The sequence below is a fragment of the Camelina sativa genome, chromosome 15, assembly GCF_030686135.1.
Source record: "Camelina sativa cultivar CO46 ecotype springtype chromosome 15, ASM3068613v1".
NCBI classification, from domain to species: Eukaryota; Viridiplantae; Streptophyta; class Magnoliopsida; order Brassicales; family Brassicaceae; genus Camelina; species Camelina sativa.
The window spans coordinates 5072017-5092756 of record NC_141894.1 but is presented as its reverse complement, the minus strand read 5'-3'; the positions used below and the strand labels follow the sequence as shown (position 1 = coordinate 5092756).

The 20740-nt window shown below is 36.2% G+C and overlaps 3 protein-coding genes and 3 pseudogenes across 16 annotated transcripts; 2 read left to right on the top strand and 4 right to left on the bottom strand.

The window, feature by feature from the left end:
- The first annotated feature begins 23 nt into the window (after positions 1-23).
- Positions 24-822, top strand: LOC104745415 (uncharacterized; annotated as a pseudogene). The gene has a single exon (XR_015583001.1). The product of XR_015583001.1 is annotated as an uncharacterized LOC104745415 (transcript).
- On the bottom strand, positions 795-9723 carry LOC104745417 (kinesin-like protein KIN-7K, chloroplastic). 10 transcript variants are annotated; one of them, XM_087489681.1, is made up of 26 exons: positions 9138-9261; positions 8848-8859; positions 8636-8758; positions 8042-8317; positions 7857-7954; positions 7542-7631; positions 7211-7263; positions 6925-6990; positions 6797-6850; positions 6610-6669; positions 6127-6205; positions 5783-5850; positions 5356-5418; positions 5151-5255; positions 4716-4820; positions 4456-4563; positions 4230-4376; positions 3458-3640; positions 3149-3304; positions 2666-2869; positions 2448-2588; positions 2236-2361; positions 2105-2155; positions 1833-1880; positions 1641-1718; positions 795-1513 (listed from the first exon to the last, which is right to left on the bottom strand). In XM_087489681.1, exons 4-26 carry the CDS (start codon positions 8287-8289, stop codon positions 935-937), a joined length of 2910 nt encoding a protein of 969 aa, XP_087345807.1. In that variant the 5' UTR covers positions 8290-8317; positions 8636-8758; positions 8848-8859; positions 9138-9261; the 3' UTR covers positions 795-934. The 10 variants fall into 10 exon arrangements, with proteins under 10 accessions (XP_087345807.1, XP_087345811.1, XP_087345806.1 ...); XM_087489685.1 differs by having other exon boundaries at positions 4296-4376; XM_087489680.1 differs by lacking the exon at positions 8636-8758 and having other exon boundaries at positions 9138-9274.
- A 253-nt stretch (positions 9724-9976) lies between these two features.
- On the bottom strand, positions 9977-15366 carry LOC104745414 (uncharacterized). Of its 2 annotated transcripts, none has more exons than XM_010466649.2 (16): positions 15148-15366; positions 14827-14909; positions 14507-14608; positions 14319-14404; positions 13977-14124; positions 13640-13899; positions 13105-13258; positions 12822-12931; positions 12640-12727; positions 11957-12286; positions 11795-11869; positions 11253-11436; positions 10937-11168; positions 10708-10816; positions 10447-10626; positions 9977-10344 (listed from the first exon to the last, which is right to left on the bottom strand). In XM_010466649.2, coding segments are annotated over exons 4-16 (2049 nt in total). In that variant the 5' UTR covers positions 14321-14404; positions 14507-14608; positions 14827-14909; positions 15148-15366; the 3' UTR covers positions 9977-10167. The 2 variants fall into 2 exon arrangements, with proteins under 2 accessions (XP_010464951.2, XP_087345805.1); XM_087489679.1 differs by having other exon boundaries at positions 12822-12918; positions 15148-15314.
- A 141-nt stretch (positions 15367-15507) lies between these two features.
- Positions 15508-16312, bottom strand: LOC104748146 (dirigent protein 22 pseudogene; annotated as a pseudogene). The gene has a single exon (XR_015582957.1). The product of XR_015582957.1 is annotated as a dirigent protein 22 pseudogene (transcript).
- Positions 16313-18302: 1990 nt separating this feature from the next.
- Positions 18303-19734, top strand: LOC104745413 (S-locus-specific glycoprotein-like). The gene has a single exon (XM_087489678.1). The coding sequence runs from the start codon at positions 18333-18335 to the stop codon at positions 19635-19637; it is 1305 nt and encodes a 434-aa protein (XP_087345804.1). The 5' UTR covers positions 18303-18332; the 3' UTR covers positions 19638-19734.
- An 89-nt stretch (positions 19735-19823) lies between these two features.
- LOC104745412 (protein DOWN-REGULATED IN DIF1 11 pseudogene) lies at positions 19824-20498 on the bottom strand (annotated as a pseudogene). Its single transcript, XR_015583000.1, has one exon. The product of XR_015583000.1 is annotated as a protein DOWN-REGULATED IN DIF1 11 pseudogene (transcript).
- Positions 20499-20740: the final 242 nt, after the last annotated feature.

Genomic DNA, 20740 nt, shown 5'->3' with positions numbered 1-20740 from the left:
CCTCTTTAAACTTAAAAGTTCCAAATCCAAGAATTGAGAGAAGAGAAGAGTGTGTAATCAAATCTAAACTCAAGTTTTAAGCGCAACAATGGCGACTACGATGCCTCTCTTCGCTTCTTTCAAATACGCCGATAGCTTAACCGTCGTCGGAATCTCATTCTGCACGGCGTTGATCTGTGAAGCAATCTCATGGATCTTAATCTACCGTACCAGCTCCTACAAGTCCTTGAAATACTCCATTGACAAGGCCGCGAAGAAGCTCGAGACGATGAAGACTGAGAATCCAACTTCGAAGCTATCCATAAAGAAATCGAAGACGAAGAAGATCGATCGCGTCGAAACCAGCTTGAAAGAATCGAGCCGAGATCTGTCTCTCTTTAAATTCAAATCCGGCGCTGTTGTGGCTTTAGTTCTCTTCGTCGTCTTCGGATTGCTCAATTCACTCTTCGAAGGTAAAGTCGTCGCTAAGCTTCCGTTTCATCCGATCACGATTGTGAAGAAGATGAGTCATAGGGGATTGAAAGGTGACGATCCGACGGATTGTTCAATGGCGTTTCTGTATCTGTTGTGTTCGATTAGTATCAGAACCAATCTGCAGAAGTTTTTAGGGTTTTCTCCGCCGCGTGGATCTGCTGGTGCTGGTGGTTTGTTCCCAATGCCTGATCCCAAGACCAACTGAGATCAATCAACTCAGTATGATCGATCATCACTCTCTCCTTTTTGATTTTTGTATTTTCAGATAATTTTGAAGAAACAGTTTCAAGTATTTTTCAATTTATGGAAGTTAAGCAAAAGAGACGTGAATAGTTCTCTTCATTTGAATCTTCTTTACAAAAGTTATCAACAAACAAACAAAGTCGCAAATACACCCAAACGCAAACTCTTGAATCACTGCACAAACATATTCCTACTTACGTTGTTGTCTTTTTTTTTCTCAAAATGATCGGTCTGTTTGTTCGGTTTGTCGTGTCTCTGATATAGAATCAGAGATTTCTGAATCAGCTCCTTGAGAACTTCTCAACTTAGAAACAAGAACCCACATACTTGCAAGCTCGTTCTCCAGATATGCTTCTCTCTGTTTCGTTTCTTCTACTATCCTTTCGAGCTCAGCTTCTCTCTCATCTCTTTCAACAAGTGCAGCTTCATATGATAACTCACGTTCCTTGCTCATCCTCAGTTCTCTCTTAAGCTCCATTGATGAGGTTTCTTGTTCTTGCCTCTTTACAAGACTCTCTCTTCTACCATTGTTTCTTACATTTGTTGTTGGTGTTCCTGTCTTGTTACGTTGTGCGACTGGGCTTTTTTGTGTTGCCAGCTCGGCTGCTAGTCTCTCGTTTTGATTCATAAGCTTTGCAACTTCTTCGGATAATGCCTTGAGCTCAACTGCAGCTGCTGATGCAAGACCTTTTGCATATGAACTCTCTTCTGCGAGTTTCCTGTTTCGGAGTTCTAATTGCTCCTTTGATTCACTTAGTTCCTTAGCTTTCTGTTTCAGCTCTTCAATCTTAGTTCCCTTTTATGTCAGAGAGCAAATAGAATTTGTTTAAGCATCATGTGGCTTGGCTTATAAGAAGAAGGTTGGTGAAAAACATGGTTTTTTTTTGCAAATAACAATGTGTACGACATGTATAAAGAGAGACCTGTGCTAGTTCCAGGGTATCAGAGAGCTGCTGCTTTAGGTTTGCGACTTCGTCTTGCAACACTTCACATTCACATGTCTGCAGAAAATACTTCATCGGTTATTGAGTTCTTTTACAAATTATAAACCTAGTCTCGAAGCTTTTGCAAAGACGAATCAAATCGGGGAGATAGTCAAGGGCAGTCTTACTAACCTTTTGATTGAGTGTTTCTTGAATGATGCGATTATCTGCAGCTTTAACCTGTAAACAAGATGAAGAATCAGAGAAAAAGAGCGGCTTCATTTTCAGTGTAGTTTGGCGTTTTGGCACTGGTACTATACATTATGTACAAAAGCAACTTTCTTAGGGTATGAGGAGACATTATATTGAGAGAAATAATATTATACAGGCAAATAGCAAAACCATCTCTAAGTGCTGTAGCAATAGATGAAGAAATATTGCATAAGCAAAAACCATTTGATCACCTCGAGTTCAAAAGACTTCTCATCAAGTTGATCCCTTAGCTCAGCAACTACCTGAAGATAATAGAAATCACTTGAGAAATGAATGACAGATGAAAAAGGCCACTGCGTAATATTTGACAATGTGAACCTACCTGCATGATATCAGATTTTTCTAATGCCTCATGTGATGTCATAACAAAATCCACGATTTGTGTCTCCAACGCTGCAATCTGGTCATTCTTTGATTTGATGTCGTCATTGAGTACTTTAATTTCCTCCTAAGTAACAACGAGAACCAAGAAGGTGAATATTTGATAGATTTAAACAACTAGATAGAGATCTTGAAAAGGGTGATTATTATTACTTCAATCTCTTCATTTTGAGGGGACTTTGCAGCCTCATCTGACAATCGTTTTAAGGAACTTGATTGCAGCGCTGCCTCTTCAGATAAAATCTTTTTCTGTTCCCTCAACAGATCCAACTCATCGCTCAAGTTATTGCTCGTCTGGGAACAAGTGCAAACAAGTCTTGTAAAACAAAGTGCAGGAATTGGAATTAATTTTGAAAATATCTCTTAGATACCTCCGGAATCTCCATTTCATGAGAACTGTCTTCTACAGCTTCTCTGTCTTCCCTAGGATCTGAGAGTTGTTCCATCAAAGGCGAGCCTTCTGAAAGTCTTGATTCTGTGTGCAGATTACTTCCTCCCCCTTGAGGAGTTGATGGTGTGCTGTTAGATTTGACCACACTTGACTGGTCGCTGGCACTTGAACTGTGATCTCTTTTCTGATAGGAAAAAGTAAGCTCTGATTAAAAAAGGGGGACAAGAGAGGCACCAAAAATCAAAGAAGAAATTGCATCTAAGAGGACATAAGACCCTAGGACTATGACTCCTCACTTCCATTAGCATTATTCTTTGAAGCACATTCCGGAAATCTATAGTGAGTGCGTGAAACATTTACAACAGTACAAACCTATAGCAGCCCGATGCAGTTCTACTACGAACAAGAATAACCCACAACAAAATGGAAAATGCTATATAAGAAATTTGAATCATTTGTATACCTTAGGCTTTAACCAGTTTAATAATCCATGCTTCCGGGTCTTCTTTTCTTCCCTATACGCATTATCTTTAATCTCATGATTTCCCTCCACAGAAACATACAAGTCAAGGTGCTCATCGTCCATCATGTCCCGCCTCTTGTATGGTAGGTAAGCAAGCTGAATATGCATCATCAACCAAGATTAGCCAAAGAAGCTAGTAAACTTGTCTAGTATAATAGATCTTAAGTCCCGCCGATCAAAGTGAAACATCATCAGAAGGAAACATGGAAGCCACTTTTATCATAATCTAGGATATATCAGTGGTTTTACCTCTTCTTCACCAAATGAATGTCTCCTCCGAGGATTAAAGCGGTGAGGTAATCGAGATGCTTGTGGATTTTTAGTCGACACCAAAATTAGTTTCGTCAACCGTTGGATTCTACTCAAGAGAGCTGCTTTGGCTTCTTCCTCTTCTTCAAGTCTGGATTGCAGCTTGACTTGACCATCTTCTAACTTTTATCATCACGTTATATAGCAAAGAAAATGACAAAACCAGGTTACAACAGATTCTCTCTAATGTTTGATTATAAACCAAAAGGCAATGACATAGAACGTCCTCACACCGGTCTTACGAATATATAACTAAAGTTATAAATAAATGGATGGAAACAGTGGTCATATTGGTAAAATGTTGCACTATGCGTCCAGAATGACCTCTATCCGCTATTATATTCTTTCTGACAAATTGTTTCAATCTCTCTAGTAGTTTTGTTCACAGTTTACCACAAAAGAAACATTCTTCCAAGAATTTTTTTTTTTTGTTAAAATATTTCAAGGTAAGGAATATTACAAGCTATTTAGTTTACTTTCAACCGTACTGACATAGTGTTAATCACAAACAGCAAATGGTTAGGGAGGAAAGAAACTGACGTCAGAAGTGGAACGAGCATGCAAGATAATGGAAAAGCAAATTTCAAGTTTTCAAGATTGGAGCTCTACACAAAAAACTCATCCCTAACTCCACTACAAAAGCCTTAATATGGATGAATACAACAAAACAAATCAAGTTTGCTAGGCTAGAAAAAAATAATTCTGAGCATACCTTCTGCTTCAGGAGAACAATATCATCTGCACCAATATCTTTCAACTGAGGAACTGGTACAATTACCTGTTTAAGCTGTTCCAACTCCTCCTTCAGTTGGCGAATCTCGTGTTGGTACTTCTTGATTAATGATTTCTCATCAATTATCTACAATTTTATAGAGTTAGAGACCAAGAAAGACCTTCAGTTACAAAAATAAGAGCTAATAGAAAATACGCGTGAAAACCTTGTTTTGCTCAGCTTGAATCTCAATATGCTTTGCACGATGAGCAAATTTCAAAGTGTTATGTGTTTCTTCTGAACTGCTTGATGCAGGAGTCACTGTACAAATGAGCTACCATTTCCAGAGAAACATCTTATCAGTAAAGTATACTACTATCAAGATATATGTATAAAGTTATCAGAAATTTTTTACCCTGTTGATGATCATGTAGATTTTATAATTACTGAAGCAAGAGGATTGAGAACAGCTCAAACAAGACTTACAGATACTCGGTCATGACCACTCAATGAGGACTGAAGGATCCTGGTTAACTTAGAGTCTCTGTATGGTACATGTGAAGCCCTCACATCCGTAAGCTTTGATATCACCTATAACATCACAACGGAACTATAAAAATTCAGCCAATAGAAGAATACTTAAAACATGACAGGATAGGAAATACCAAGATAAAAGAAGAGTAAAAAACTGTTTAATTGTAAGGTTTGGACAAGAAGAGATCTGACATACGAGTACCAAGCAAAATGATGCAGAGGCGGTAAGGTGATTAAAAATGTGCTTAATATATATATATACAACACGACAAACAGTCCTATTATCAAAATCTGCTTTAATGGAAAATGTCAAAGAAGTCCTTAGAATAAACTGAACTTTAAAACCTATTGTTAACTAAGTGAAAACTGTGCTAAGAAAAAACTCACAGTCCCTAAAGTCAGCAAACTTTTATTGATATATGATCCTTCCTTGCGTCTTAAACCACTGGTTTCAACCTTTGAACTCTCGGAACCTGCCAGATCAACGAGGTTCTGCAGATATGACAGAAATTATGGGCAGTTAATATCAGATATTCACCTTTTTAATAACCCATAACCATATATAATATCACTAGATACAAGATGATCTTACCAGCTGGGAAAGATGTACAGCTTCTCCTTTATTCTTGTCACCTAAGGGACTACTTTCTATCGTCTGCGTCCAAATTAGTTTATCATCTTTCCGAAACAGGACAGCTATATGAATAATGTGACTAAACAACTAGGATTAGAATAAAGGAGAATATAATTCCTTGAACAAAAGGAAATATATGAAAGAACATACAACACAACTTGTGCTGATAAAAAAAAAGGAAGTATAACTCTTCAGTATTCCATTTTTGAGCATTCAGGCGATTATAGGGGAAAATCAGTGAATTTTACCCTAACAGTAATACAAATTAAACTCGGATTTGTGTGCAACCACTTCACAAGTGTAAACACGTGAGGAAAAAGAAATTATATAGCAACTTCACAAAGATGGCAGTTTTTTCAATATTTTAAAGAGTATATTTACATACCAACGTAAATATTGTATGGCTCCGGCTGCTCAGCAAATTAAAATTTGTGGATCCCACATGTCGTTGCTCTGCCATGAGCACAATATGAATTAAATGATAAGAATGAAAGGGATTTACTGGAAACAAGAAAGAGAAAATAACTCTTTAGAACTGCTCTATTATAATAAATTAAAGCAAAACACACTTTTGAACGTTCAGTATGGCCTCAAGCAGGTCGAGGAGTACCACTTTCTGATAATAAATCTCTAATAAATGTACAATGCCTGCGACAGTCTTTGCTGGAGTTGCGGTTGTAAAGTAAACCTATTTCTTTAAATAAAGGAAAATGTGAAGGCACCACATACCTTCTCCAGCTGCAATAAGAGAAAGCGCATGAGCAGCAGATAAAACAACTTCTTCTTTAATCCCTTCGACAAAGGTTCCCTAGAGTCAATAACAAAGATAAGTTCAATTAAACAACTTGGAAAAAGACACCTGTAGCAATAGAGGTCATGAGAAGCTCATTACAAAATTCTCAGTTCAAATGATTATTATAAGGATCAACGTCAAGTCTACTTGAGTAAGCAATGTGACCCAGAACATCAAAACGAAACGAAGGGCCACATATTAACACTGTAATAGCTGAGTACCGACAGAGATAAATGGAACCACTATTTTTCAGGTACTAAACGGTTAAACATGGTTTCCTAATAAATCAAAATATGGTGCTAAGACTTTGGGATTATATTATGAGCACTGTAGTCACAACAAAGATATTACAAGTGAGCAGCCCTACGGATGTTTTCAACAGAAAGGTAACAAAGAGAATCTGAAGCTGAAACATATACCTGCTTGTCTTCTCTGATCCTCAAATTTTGTCCTGCTGGATTCAACAAATCATTGACAACCTGAAATAAGATGAACATTAAGGATAGTAATATTAAGGAAAAGTAGAAGCAGAACATTTCTATCCAAAATTGCTGAAATTGAATATAGATAACAGAGCAGAGAAGAAAAGTACGTAAATAATAGCACCTCATTATATATTTCCATGTAGGAAATACGCAGAAGAAATTCTCGATTCGGAGTCTGTAAGAAAATGAATATGTGAGGTCGCTGTACTTGGACCAGGGAATATGACAAAACAATATCCTAAAAAGTACCTCTTGGATGATGCTGAAAGCATCTTTCACTGCTAACGGTATAATACCAGGAGATCTCTGGTCACCCTGACATTTGGACCAAAAAACATTAACCAAATCTATCAGATAATTTAAATGCTACATTGTGGATATCCTAGTCAGAGGCGAAGGGTACAAATATGGGACTTCGACATAGCATTATATCATTAATGACACATTACACTACATTGTAGAAAGATGTACCAATGATACTTTCTTTTATGTAACAAGCTGAAAAAGTAGAAGTATCCAGATGAAGGGATCTTACATGCATTGTGTGAGTCTTTCCACTGCTTGTCACTCCATATGCAAAAATGGTCCCTGTAGTTGGATTAACATTAAACACATTAAAGTCAAATTAGCCTGAGGATCTTAGCATTCATTAAGTCAAAAATCTAGTCAGATTTTTTTGTTATTCTTATGAATTAGGATAAGCCTTGTTGACATAGCATAAATGATCAATATCATAGAACTGGAAAATTGGGTGCTCTTTCAACATAGGATATGGAAAATTGTATGATTTTCCATAAAGGTGTTAACTCAGAAAATGAATTCTTAATACAAACTAGATTGGCCATTAAAACAGTTGCATTTCATACCATTTATCCCCTCCATAGCCCCATTAACAACATGGTGTGCAGCAATATCATAGACGTTGCGTGTTGTAGTTGTGGGTCCAAAGACACGGTCTGCCAGAAGGAGAATAAATCATTAACAGACAGAAAGATCACTTCAAGAAACCAACATGCAAGATCCAAACATCAAATAAGGAAGAATATCCAATTATATCACTGTTTTCATTCTATAAGATAAGGAGTTGAAATGCATACCACATAAGAATAATACTATAGTCCTTAGTTTGTCATTCTTGATTGTGAAAACCCATGAAACTAAATCAAAATGTTAAGACTAACCATAGGCATAAGCTATTGTTGGATTATGCTCATTTCGCACAATTGTTTCCCCATCTGCATACCATGCGACTTCCTCCCCTTGGCGAATTTCTCTTGGACTACGTCAAGGATAAGATATATCAAATTCACAGAACAAAGATCAACCTAATTTTTGCAAGCCCTACACAAAATATATCACCAGGAACCTGAGTGGGCGAAAGCGAACTGTCACTGTGACGTTTTCTTTAGACCGCTGAGCACTTTGTGGTAAGGAATCAGGTGAGAAGAAGTGCTGCTTGCTTTGAGCAGATGAAGAAGCCGGGGAGCTATGGTCATCAATAGATGTCTCTTGATAAAGCTTGGAAGAGGAGGTTGTTGAAGATGCAGTAGAATCAGCACCTTTCAAATTGCTAGACCCTCCTTTTCTCGACTTTGGTCCTTGTCTAGATGCCATCGCAACTCGAAGTCAAACCACCAGAAAACTGAATGAAGACACGAGTACAAAATCGATAAATAAACCAAAAAAAAAAAAACAGCATTGATATCTTTTCAAGGTTAACGCTTCCACAGTTACATTTGACTGCTTCACCACTTCATGAACTGAACTCCAAACTCAAACTAAAGGGGTTTAAGTTTCTCAAGCCTTTTCCTAGGTGACAACAATATCTCCACCAAAATCCCCAAGAAAACTCATGAATCCGACTAATAGATTGACTAAAAGCATAAAGCAATTACGCCCATTTATAAACAAATAGTAAAATGTTCCAAAAAAATCTCAAGAAATAGAGAAAATGACCAACCAGGTATAGAAAGCTTTCTTTATTTCTTTCGTCAGCTCTAACAAAACACTAAAAGCCATGAAAAAGTGGGGAGTTTCATTTCATTAAGGTTGTCTCTAGCTTTCCATGAAATTAAAAAATTGCCTAAAAGTGAATTGGTCCAATTAGCAGCAGTAAAGCTAAAAAGCAAAGACACTTAGAAGAAGAAGAAGGAAAAAAAAGCCTAAACTTACGCAGTAGGACCCCTGCTTTCCCTCACAGTTCATGCCGAAGCCACCAAAAAGAAAAAAGTTGCAATTAGAAAAATTGGGGCAAAAAAGAGACGAAACATAGGGAATCATAATCGCACAGAAGCTAGAAGAACACCAAATGAACAAATTCAAAAAAAAAAAAAATAAACCCCAATCTATCTACTAATGCAAGAGCTGGAACAATTTGAAAAAAAAAATCGAATTATCAGCGGATTTCACGGAAACCTAACGGCATTTTTACTAAAGAAGACAGAGAGAGAAGAATGAAGTACCTCAAGTGAATGAATCAAAGGAGGAGCATCGCAGCTCAAATTTAGAAATAAAAAGAAAAAAAAAATCCGATATCGTATTGGAAAAAAATAAAGAGAAGAGAGGAGATCTCAAAAGGAGAATCAGATTGTTCGTAAAGATAGCGATTGTAATTAAAAAAAAAAAAAAGAGGTAGAGAGTTCGCAAAAAATTGAATTGGCGATTGTGTGGGTTTGGTTTTCTCGTAAACTAAAACACCATAATAAAATAGGTACAGGTGAGAGAGAAAGCTTTTAGGAGAACGAGTTATACATACTATCATTACTTACGTTTTTTTCTGTGTACGTATCTGTTTATACGTATTTTTTGCCTTCACGGATACAGTTAGGAAAGAGAGTGACGATTACTTTTCTTTTTTTCCCCAAGCTATAGATATTAGATAGAATAAAAGAAGTCTCTAAAATCTCTTACAAAAGAATAATTTTATTAGTACTTTATTTGTAACTTTGACTTTGGCAGTTTGATGGGAAGGATTTTGTTTTTATTTATTACATCCAATTGAGATTCACGAGACTACCACTACTACTTACTAAATGTTCATATATATTTAATGAAGAGGGTAAAGATGTGTTACAGAGATAATTAGAAAACATTCAAGTGTCTCACTCACAGCTTGGACCTACTTATAATGATATCTTAACTAACGATTTTCCCAGAGATGACAGTATTTTTAAAGACTTAATATCATATTTAAATATATATCATTATCAATCTTTAACATAAAAGAGAGATTTGATATTTCAACAAAACTTTATCTTTTTTTTTTTTTTTTTTTTTGATCAAAAAACAAAACTTTATCTAATTTTGGTTTTATTATTAATTTTAATCAAACAGTGTGTAACAAGAAAACTGGCAAGTTATCATTACGTTTCAAGGAACCAGAACATATAATGATATGATCAACAGCATTTCGTTATAAAGATCCAGTTGGCGAAATCAAAATAAGATTATTGAGGTTTCTTGAACACCGTAATGTGGTAAGAGATGGTTCTCTCAGACAGCAACTGAGGAACTTGTGTCATTGAGAAGGCCATAGAATGTGTAATATTCTGAAGTTTCTTTGAACCCAGGTATCAGTTCCGACAAGACCCTCAATATTGCTGCCAGATGCTGCAGATCATTCGCCGCGAATGCTGCTTCTAGAAACAGCGACGATCGCACACTCGTCACCTGCAGTTCCCATACACAGTGTACAAACCAAACCGAAACGATTATTCAGTGATACACCCACAGCTTATCTATGGGTAATTTGATCTGTTTAGGAAATTGTACCTTGTGCTTCTGTGCATATCGCAGAGCTTCAAGATAGTATCCATCTTGCACGAGGGAGGAGATGTAATCATGGTGCAATGAGAGCTGTCTCAACATATCAAGCCCAAGTTTCCTTACCCGGAGATTTTGACGACCACTCTCGAGAAGTTGAAACGCGACTTCCTTTGATGGTTCGATTATCTGCAGAAAAATGTGATGTAGCCCACGCTCTTGAGAATATGAGAGGGTTTTGTGTTTACAGAGGAAGGATAAAATACAAACCTTGTTTGTGGTGTATAGCGATAGTTCTGCAAATCTTTTACTGTAAGCTAAAAGTCTGATGGTCATCACATAGATGTTAAGGTCCACTTTGAGCTTTTCCGCACTTATACTGCAACAAAGGAATCAAAGTAAGAAACGCGGAATTGGTGAAACTAAAACTAGATCTATGGCAAACCCAAGTTTCTTTAGTCTGGACTCCCAAACAGAAAGAAGAAAGTGTTAAGTTTACCTGCGAAGAAACTCTGTGATGATAGCAACTAGATACTCTGATTCCTCAACCATCATTTCCTCCACAGAAGCAAATACAAACTTGTAGAGCTCATCGGGTGAAATGGCCGGTGAAGAAAGTTGAGATTCTTGCTCCTCATCAGCACAAAACATGTTCTCTTTTGAACCAGACGATGGGTTCATTTCAACATCTTCACCAATATTGCTTCCAGATGGCCTATGCCTTTCGTTATCTTCAGAGAGAAGATGTGTTAAGAGATTGTTATTCTTTTAGAGTATTCATGCCTAAATCAATATTTCAGGTTCAACGGTTTTACCAGGAGATGCACCAGCGGTTGGAGTAGATGCAGTGGCCTGTTCATTCTTTATTTCCTTGTATGTACCGGCTTTAACCGAGTTGGAATATGCTGTGACTAGTACATCGATTGCCTGAGTAACCTGAGTTGCTGGTCGACGTTCCAAAATAATAGCCCTTGCTATCCCCAAGCACAGTTGTTTGGCCTGAATTAACATAGTCAACAATATTATTTACCAACAGTACAACAGCATCAAAAGCTCCAACCACGATTACTACTCAATGACGCCGAACACTTAGCGTAACCCAACTTTCTTGGAGACTCTACTATCATATAAAAAGAGTCATGAACCGCTGCAAACCATTTAACATGGAAACACGCACCAGGTTTATCCTAAGTTAGACTTGTATATAACCTTCTCTAACTGGCAAAAACCATAACTGAAGTACCAACACTCTTTTTCACTATGTTTTATTCCACAACTATATGCTGCTACAAACAGGTGCTTCATCAAGCTTACTTAAACTCCTATCTAAAACACAGAGTAACAGAAAGTGTGGGACCTTATTTGCTTCCAACTTCCTTCGCTGCAGGAATTCTAGAAGAGACGTCCTGTCTGAGCTGCTAGCGGAAATTGCCTGCAGCAAATAATATTAGATACTGAGCGTTTGCGAAATATCTAAGAATTGACTGCCATCTGGATGAACCAAAGAAAGCCAACTTGCCTCAAGATCCAAATGTATCTTCCATAGAACCTTGTTAGTCTGATCCAGAATAAGGTCTTGAACCAGAAAGGTCCAGCCATCTTCATACATGATTATGTTTTCACTGCTTGTAGATGATTCTGAGCTCTCAATTTCCTTGTTTGCAGCTTGAGATGATGTGTCTGGGCCTTGGTAACCCCTCCACAGCAAAGGAAGAGGCGCAGATACGGGAGCTCGAGAATCAGCAAATAAGTCATAGATGATGACGACCTTTGCATCGATTTGGTGCACAAGCAATAAATTGTCGACCACATTCACCGACAATTTGCTTGAGTACATCGGTAAAGAACCCTGTAAAGAAGAACCCATGGAATGAACAAAGAAAGAGCAGAACTTAAAAATGATATTATGTACAGAAACCATGATAAGTTGTTTTGCAATGCCAAATTTAGCAATAACTAAAGAAACAATAATATTAAGGTTAAATTATGTATAGGTTACGCTCATCTTGCAGTTGCAATTAGAGTAACTAATGTGCAATGATTTACCCATTAACTTTCAACTTAAATTTTATAAGTCAAACTCAAGGAGTAATTTTTAATTCATAGAGACACAAGGTCATTATTCAGACAAATCTACAACATGTTCAGTGCATAAGCCAGTGAAGTAACCAGATACCAGTAACTGAGGAAAATGAAACTTACTTGTTGAACAACTGCATCTCGGTAAAACCTGTATAGATGCAGTAGCATTGCCTCCCCGTCCACTTGTAAGCAATATATTCGGCCATAGCTGAAGGAAAATGATACAGATTTACTCTCCTGGTATGTAGTGCGATAAATGATAAAACATAGGAGGAAAAGAGAAACACAGATAAGAATCTTACACAGTGACTAAGTGGAGATCTCCAGCAGAGAGAATAGGTTTACTATTTGATTCAGATCTAGCCATGGTCATCTCAAATCTCGGTAAACGGACAACTCCTGCAGACGAAAGCTGGAAAAGTGGATCAAATTTTAGAGCTCCAACCACAATTTTTTGGAGAAAAAACATTCAATAACTTGCTCAGCTAATTAACAGTATGCAACTTATAGGTGAACGCAGTTGGAAAAGCTCTTTCACATAACATATTTCATTTATTTTATTTTTTACTTTTTCAAGGGGTTTACCTGGAATCCATTAAATGTCTTGCATTGCAATCCTGACGCAAGAAGAACCAATCGAGTTTCATGTGTATAGATGTACCAATTCACATTCGCTTTTTTGGTTTCCACCAAACGTAGTGAATTCAACATAGAGTCACAAGCAAACAAGTCCATACCACTGAGACAAAAAAACAAAAAAGTGTTTCATTAGAGGGGAGAAAAATTAGAGAAAGACAAATGATAAGCGAAATGTTAAATATATATACCAAAACAGAAGAACTGAAGACAGAAACAACTATGCATAGGTCGCTCTATTGAGAAAAGAATGTAAAGACTCAATAACCAGATTCTGAAAGTGCTATTTGCCTTAGAAATCCTAGTTAATGGATACAACTATTCTAAAATACAGGCTTACAAGCTAATAGACTCCCGTTTAAACAAGTTTTTTAAAATTATCAACTACAACGAATCAGTCTTTAAAATTCACCTGCAAAGGTTGCAGCAGGCAATGGAAACAGTTCTCAGTAGTCAAAGTATGCAGAAAACAAAGCGAGTTTACCTGGTCTTTACAATTGCAAGATCACATAATGGAGAGTCACTCCAAAAGAATCCGAGAATGCTCTCTGATCCTACCTTGCATTTGTGGTTAAGTATCTGCTTGGTCTCTCGATTATAAAACTGTATTTCACAGTCGGATCTTTGGATAGCTATCACTTTTTTATCAAGAGAGAATCTGATTGACAGGATAGGTCCCTCACTTATAGAATCAATTGAAGGAGATACTTCTGGGTCAAAGGGGGAAGTTTGCCATGAAAAGACCTATAAGAAACAATAGGAAATCAGCCAAGGATATTGATCATCAGGCTAAACCATTTCAAAGGAAAAGAAAAACACACCTGATTAGATGTGGTACAGATTAGCAATCTGTTGGCATCATCATAGAACAACCCCCTGGATTCAGGAATATTGCAACGTAGGGATGGATGATGTATATAGACATGTGATAAAGCACCAGAATCAACACTTGCCTGTGAACTTGAAATCCTGCTAGACATATTCTAACTTTTTAAATTTCCAAATTTCTCAAAGGAACCAAACTGTTGTCCAAAATGAATTGTTATGAAATAGATATCCCCCTTTATGATGGGACTGAGTAACTTTAAAGTTTATAAAATAACACATCATAGGCTATCAGTCAGAATTATTTCACAATACGTGAAAATGAAAAAAGGGCGTACATGTTAAAACCCAGAAATACTGATAAATTGCCGCTAATGAGAAGAAGAAGATCTATATAATTGTGATTTCAAGCCTTTCCCCGGATCTGTAAGAAAAAAACAAAACACGGTAGTAGAACAGATTAGACTAAAATGATGAGGATACAATGATCAAGACAAGTCTCTTGCGATAAAAGATCCATTTATACCGTATGCTGCATACAACTCTTTAGTGCAAGAAACTCTTTCAGGCATATATCTCTTTCAACCTCATGAACTTTAGATGCAACACAACTCCCGTAGTCTTTAGCCTGTGACAAATGCACTTTTACTCAATAACAAGGATTGCATCTTCAAATTGATGCTTCACAATTGACATAATATAACTCAAATCTCTCCTAGAAACTCATTCTTTAATATTCATGACGCACATAGCAACTAGAAAACCTATCACATCTTCGTTATGAAACCAATGACACTCGAAATCAGAAAAGAAAATAAACTGAACAATCGGAGTTCCCGAACAAACCTGTTTAGAACAAGTAGCTAAAATTCGTCCAAGTGCAGAAGCGGTAGTGGAGTTCTTTTCTTTCATGCTTGCATTGCTGAAGCCTGAAAGCAAAATTGCAATGTTTGGTTAAAGCTCAATACATGATCACAAAGCCGCACATTAATATCTTACCAACACAGCAAATCGGCCAACAATTTCATGCAATTAGCAAAATAATTATACCCATTATAGGGAATTACATACGAAAAATAAATAAGGATTTGGAGATTACGCATTAAGACCTCATATATGGAAAACAGTAAAATGGAAGATGTGATGAACAAACAAGAGTGTTGTTACCTGCGAATACCCAGGTGGAAAAGAATCTAAACACAGTGATAAAAGTTCGATTTAGATAGAAACGTAGTTGCTCGAGTTTTTGATTACAAACAGTCCTCGGCTTGCTCGTCGTCGGGGAATTGATGGTATTGTTAGGTGTTTCAACGACGAACGTTCGCCGTGTAGAGGAAACCGATGAAAGGGATCGACACGTGTGGATATGTCATTATTATTGGGCCTGTAGACCCATTATGGCCCATAAATCCTGGTACGTCAATTGCAATGTCGGTCTCATTATGAATACCGGAGTAAAAATTTAAAATTCAATTTAAACCAATAAATCGGGTTAAATCGGCCAGAGTCAATAAACCGGATTAAGAATGTGAAGGAATTTTTTTTTATAGAAGATTATATCATTTTCATATTTAAAAAGGTACATTAAACCAAAAATGGCAAATAATCCTTTAGCTTTTTAATGTTATTTGTATACTAAATCATGGATGCAAGACAAAGACATTGTATTCAAGAACAGCATTTCCTGTCTTAACATCTAACGAATGAGTCTTTCCTTCAGCATATCCTCTAGCGAATCGAAACACGCCGCTGCCTCCGACCACAGGCATTTCTCTGATATCCGAAAACACTAGGTTGCGTCCAAGAATGCTAATCGTGCTCCCGTTGTATTCTCCTTCCGTGAAAACAAAATGGAAAATCATCAACAATCCTAATTCGTTCTGAGATGCGGATACGGTCATGCCTTGCGCATACCCTATCCTCTTCGAGGTTACATCGGGAAGAAGTGTTAAGGGATCGTCCATTACGAACACGGAACCAAAATATGTTTTAGATGTGTTTGTTTGGGCGGCTTCGGCTACTTTCACTGCTGTTGGGTTGCGACCGTACATGTCATGGAAGTAGAAGTGAAGATGGGTTAGTTTCTCTTGGTTTAGGCCTAATGAAGATGGAGATGAGATTTTTGAGAAGGTTTGAGTTTTTATAAATCCTAGTGTCGATATGTAAAACGTGATCACAAGCAATAAGATTGGAACTGGGTTCGGTATAGTTTTGGCCATTATTGAGAGATGAATGTACCACAAACTTCGAAGTTTCAGTTTGTAAATCTGTGTGAGCGATAACAATGTTATATACGAATGATGTGAACTTTAGTTTGTGGGGTTAATATGTTTTGTGAGTCTGTGATCCATATGTTTTGTCAATCTTACTAACTTAACTATTTGCTATAAGTAAGTTTTCGGAGGATATGATTTATGTGATAAAAATAAGAAATATGTAGCAATATATTTAAATCATGGAAGGCATAATTGTTATATGAAATCTGATTTGTTTCCTCATAAACCGTTGACCTTTTAGATTTGTGCATATAACATGCTATATCGAGTTAATAGAGTTTTTTCCAAAAGGCCAATATTTCATGCAAGTGATCCCCTCTTTAATAAAAAGGAAGTACACAACTTCAAATTGGTAGACCATATAATGTTAATGTAGGTTATAACTAAGATTAATTATTTGATAGGTTATATGGATTAATTATTTGATAGGTTATATAGATTTAGGATTATGATCCTCTTAAAAAGATATTCCAAAGAATAAAATAAAATCTCAAATAATAATGAACTAACCATATATAGACAAAAAAATCTCAGAATGTAATAGAAATTAATCACTCCTCCGTACATTACAAATCATTTCCGATTATACTAAAAAAAAAAGTCTTACCTAACTTTATCAGAAAATTTTGACTGGGTAACAGGTACAAATTTGAATATTTAAATTCATTTCATATATTTTTTTTGTTGAATTGTATAGTTTTATATACTATAATAAACTTTTTAAATAATTTAATTTGGAATCTTTAAAAATAGTTTAATTTGATATTTTTAAGAATATCATAAATATATGAAAGATCAAAAAGTTAAAAATTATAAAAACTCTAATTTGATTTGTTATAGCACGGATCAATAATATGTCAATATAATATGAAAAAATTTCAAGAAATATGATTTCTTGCTAGAGCATGGGCTAAAATTTCAAAAATATGATTTCTTAGATTAAATTTAACTTTGAAATAATGTTGTTTGGTAGGCTTTCTCAGTCATGATGATTTTGACAAACATATGTTACATATTTGGTCCTAAAATTAATATGTGTTATACTATAGGTTAAGTCATAGAATTAACAATCAAAATACAATATATAATTTTAAACACTAAACAAATCAGATAAAATTAACAAACAAAAATTGATTTTTTTATTACACAACTTAATCCGCGTTATACCACGGGTTAAAATCTAGATATACTAGAATATATCTTACATAATATATGTTATTTTCATAAGTCATATTCAGTATAAAATTTCATGCCATAGTATTCCATAAAAAAAACCTTATAAAACAAATAAAATAATCATATACACAATGTTTTAAATAAAAATTACCAAATAAATAAAAAGAAGGAATTTTAACCCGTGCTAGTCATATTCTAGTATAGGTTTAACGCAACATCCACAAACATATAACGTTCGATGCGCCGTTGTGATTATATGTTGACATCTTGCAAGAATGGTTGCATTTTTTTTATTTTTTTCACAATTATATGTCTTATGATTAACTTCTTTCGTTATCACGTCATGACATCTCGAAGAGCATTAAACTCTGTTCATCACTATTACACTATAACTTTTGAATGGTAAAATTATTCCACATATTACGGAAAGTAGTTCGGGTCTGGATCGGGACACTACCGTTATATTTAATTTCCATTATTTATTTCAAAAAGAACAATATGTTTGCATGGCCACCCATAATCTAGAAGACTAAAAAAAAACACATCAAACGTATCAAAATTAAAGTATGCATCCATATTCCATAGCATGACTTTCTTGGGACGAGGATCATGGATGAATAAATATACTTGTTCAACAGCATATGTTATGTTCCATGAGAAAATAAAATTTCACATGCCAAAGTTATCGACTAAAATGGCAATAGTTTGTTGAACTCAATTAATGAAGTGCTGAAAAGTCAAAGAACGTTGAAAATTACATTTGTCATGTCTGCTGACTATAATGTTTAAGCTCACCAAATTTTGCAAATTTGAAAACCAACGTGTGAAGAAATCTATATATAAAGTTAAGGGATAAAGAAAAGAAGAAGAGCATAAGAAACAAAAAGTGGTAAGAGAGAGATGAGAGGCGCATTACCAAACTCTTACACTTTCTTCTTCTTGTTCGTTGTCTTAGCTCTGTTTCCTCATGTGTTCTCGATCAATACTTTGTCATCTACAGAAACTCTGACAATCTCAAGCAACCGAACCATTGTGTCTCCCGGTGATGTCTTCGAGCTTGGTTTCTTTAAGACCACAACAACAAGCTCTCGAAATGGTGATCGTTGGTATCTTGGGATTTGGTACAAGTCAACCTCTACTAGAGCTTATGTATGGGTTGCCAACAGAAACAATCCTCTTTCCAAATCCACTGGAACATTAAAGATCTCTTACGCTAACCTCGTCCTCCTTGATCATTCCGATGCTCCTGTCTGGTCAACGAATCTGACAAGAACGGTGAGATCTCCAGTGGTGGCAGAGCTTCTCGCTAACGGCAACTTCGTGCTTAGAGACTCCCAAAGCAAATCTCAAAATCGTTTCTTGTGGCAAAGCTTTGATTATCCGGTGAATACTTTACTCCCGGAGATGAAAATTGGTCGGAATCTCAAAACAGGACACGAGAGTTTCCTCAGTTCTTGGAAAAGCCTTTATGATCCCTCAAGCGGTGGCTTCACGTTCAAACTAGAAACTAAAGGGCTACCTGAGTTATATCTTTACAAGAAAGAGTTTCTATTGTACCGATCCGGTCCGTGGAATGGAGTCGGGTTTAGTGGCATACCAACCATGCAAAATTGGAGCTACTATGACGTTGTTAACAACTTCATAGAGAACAGAGAGGAAGTTGCTTACAGTTTCAAAGTCACCAACCAAAGCCTCCGCTCGAGATTTACATTGGGTTCCGAAGGGTTATTACAGATGTTCGTAAAGAATCCGACATCATGGGAATGGAGCTTGTCTGCGGTTTTACCTAACGACGAATGCGATCTGTACCAAATCTGTGGCCCGTACAGTTATTGTGACATGAATACGTCACCGAAGTGTAACTGTATCAGAGGATTCGTTCCAAAGAATATGACGGCTTGGGCTTTGGGAGATGCGTCCAGTGGATGTGTGAGGAAGTCACGACTGAACTGCCACGGAGATGGTTTTCTTATGATGAAGATGATGAAGCTGCCGGATACAAGCACAGCAACCGTGGACAAGAGAATTGGGTTGAATGAATGCGTGGAGAGGTGTTTAAAGGATTGTAACTGTACCGGGTTCGCCAATAAGGATATCCGCAATGGTGGGTCAGGTTGTGTGATTTGGACTAGAGAGCTCAGGGATATGAGGAATTATGTCGCTGGTGGTCAAGATCTTTATGTCAGAATAATTAAGCCTCTATAAATTAAACATGTAATTTTGGATATCCATATCAATATCCACTAAAAATATTTAAGAATAATAATACAAATTTGGGAGAGGGTATTATTTTGGAATCCAACTTCGAAACGTCCATATATTATGTTGAATTCTACCCATTATCATTTTGCATATGCGTTGTTAGTATATACGTTGGACTAATTCAACTGATGGATAAAAACGTTAAACATATTTTATGGTTCTTGGTTCTTGACTACCAAAAATAAATTGGTAACATTCATATTACAAAATTGATACATCAGCACGAGTGAGTATTAGTTTATTACTCCAAAGAGACTGGAGCACCAATATTGCTCCCAACTCTACGGACACAATCGTTCCATGTTTGTTTGCTTCTTGGAATAGCCTTAGTTGCAATATCTTTGTACTCATATGTGGAGAACAGAATCTTAATAATTCCGAGATGGCAATCTTTGCCAATGTTCAATATATCACGACAACATTCATCTGTAATTGGGGTTGACTTCGTCTCATCCACCATGTTTTTGAAAATCGTATCTCCACATTTCGAGCTCGGCTTTTCCGCGCAGCCTCGAAGAAAATCGAGTTGTTTGTGCGAGTAATGGTGAACAAGCTCTGTGTCATATTTCATTGCGGGTGACTCGGCTTCTTGGAATGGAGCTTCATCGGGAGTTTCAACGTAAAACTCAAAATCTGTTGGAGACATGGCCACATCTTCTGGTACCTCTTCTGAATATTGATCGATTTCTTGGGAAAAAATTGGATTTACCATGTAAAACATTACTATAGATACAAGCATTACCATGATCAGAAGAGACTTTGCCATTTTTTGCTTTTAGTTTTGGATGTAAGATTTTTTTGTTGTTGTTGTTGTCAAGTTTTAGATGTAAGATAGGTGAAAAACAATAGATGTTTTATAGGACAATCGATAAAGGTATTTAATTGATAAAACTACGTTTATTCGTTAGTCGTTACATGTTTTATGTTACGGACTTCATAAACCTCAAACATTTAATAGTTTTGTTTAAAGTAACGTTTACACAAATTTGTTTAAAGTAACGTTTACACTAAAATTTGTTTAAAGTAACGTTTACACTAAAAGACTT

What these genes read in the sequence shown, in the direction of transcription:
- LOC104745417 (XM_087489683.1), bottom strand. Translation starts at nt 8,289, where the DNA reads ATGGCATCTAGACAAGGACCAAAGTCGAGAAAAGGAGGGTCTAGCAAT. An exon ending in CTGTACATCTTTCCCAGCTG is followed by an intron (nt 5,256 to 5,355) that starts GTAAGATCATCT and finishes TCATATCTGCAG; the next exon opens with AACCTCGTTGATCTGGCAGG. An exon ending in ATGAAATGGAGATTCCGGAG is followed by an intron (nt 2,589 to 2,665) that starts GTATCTAAGAGA and finishes ACTTGTTCCCAG; the next exon opens with ACGAGCAATAACTTGAGCGA.
- LOC104745414 (XM_010466649.2), bottom strand. An exon ending in CTTGCAATTGTAAAGACCAG is followed by an intron (nt 13,259 to 13,639) that starts GTAAACTCGCTT and finishes TTTTTGTCTCAG; the next exon opens with TGGTATGGACTTGTTTGCTT. An exon ending in AGATACATTTGGATCTTGAG is followed by an intron (nt 11,870 to 11,956) that starts GCAAGTTGGCTT and finishes TATTTGCTGCAG; the next exon opens with GCAATTTCCGCTAGCAGCTC.
- LOC104745413 (XM_087489678.1), top strand. Translation starts at nt 18,333, where the DNA reads ATGAGAGGCGCATTACCAAACTCTTACACTTTCTTCTTCTTGTTCGTT.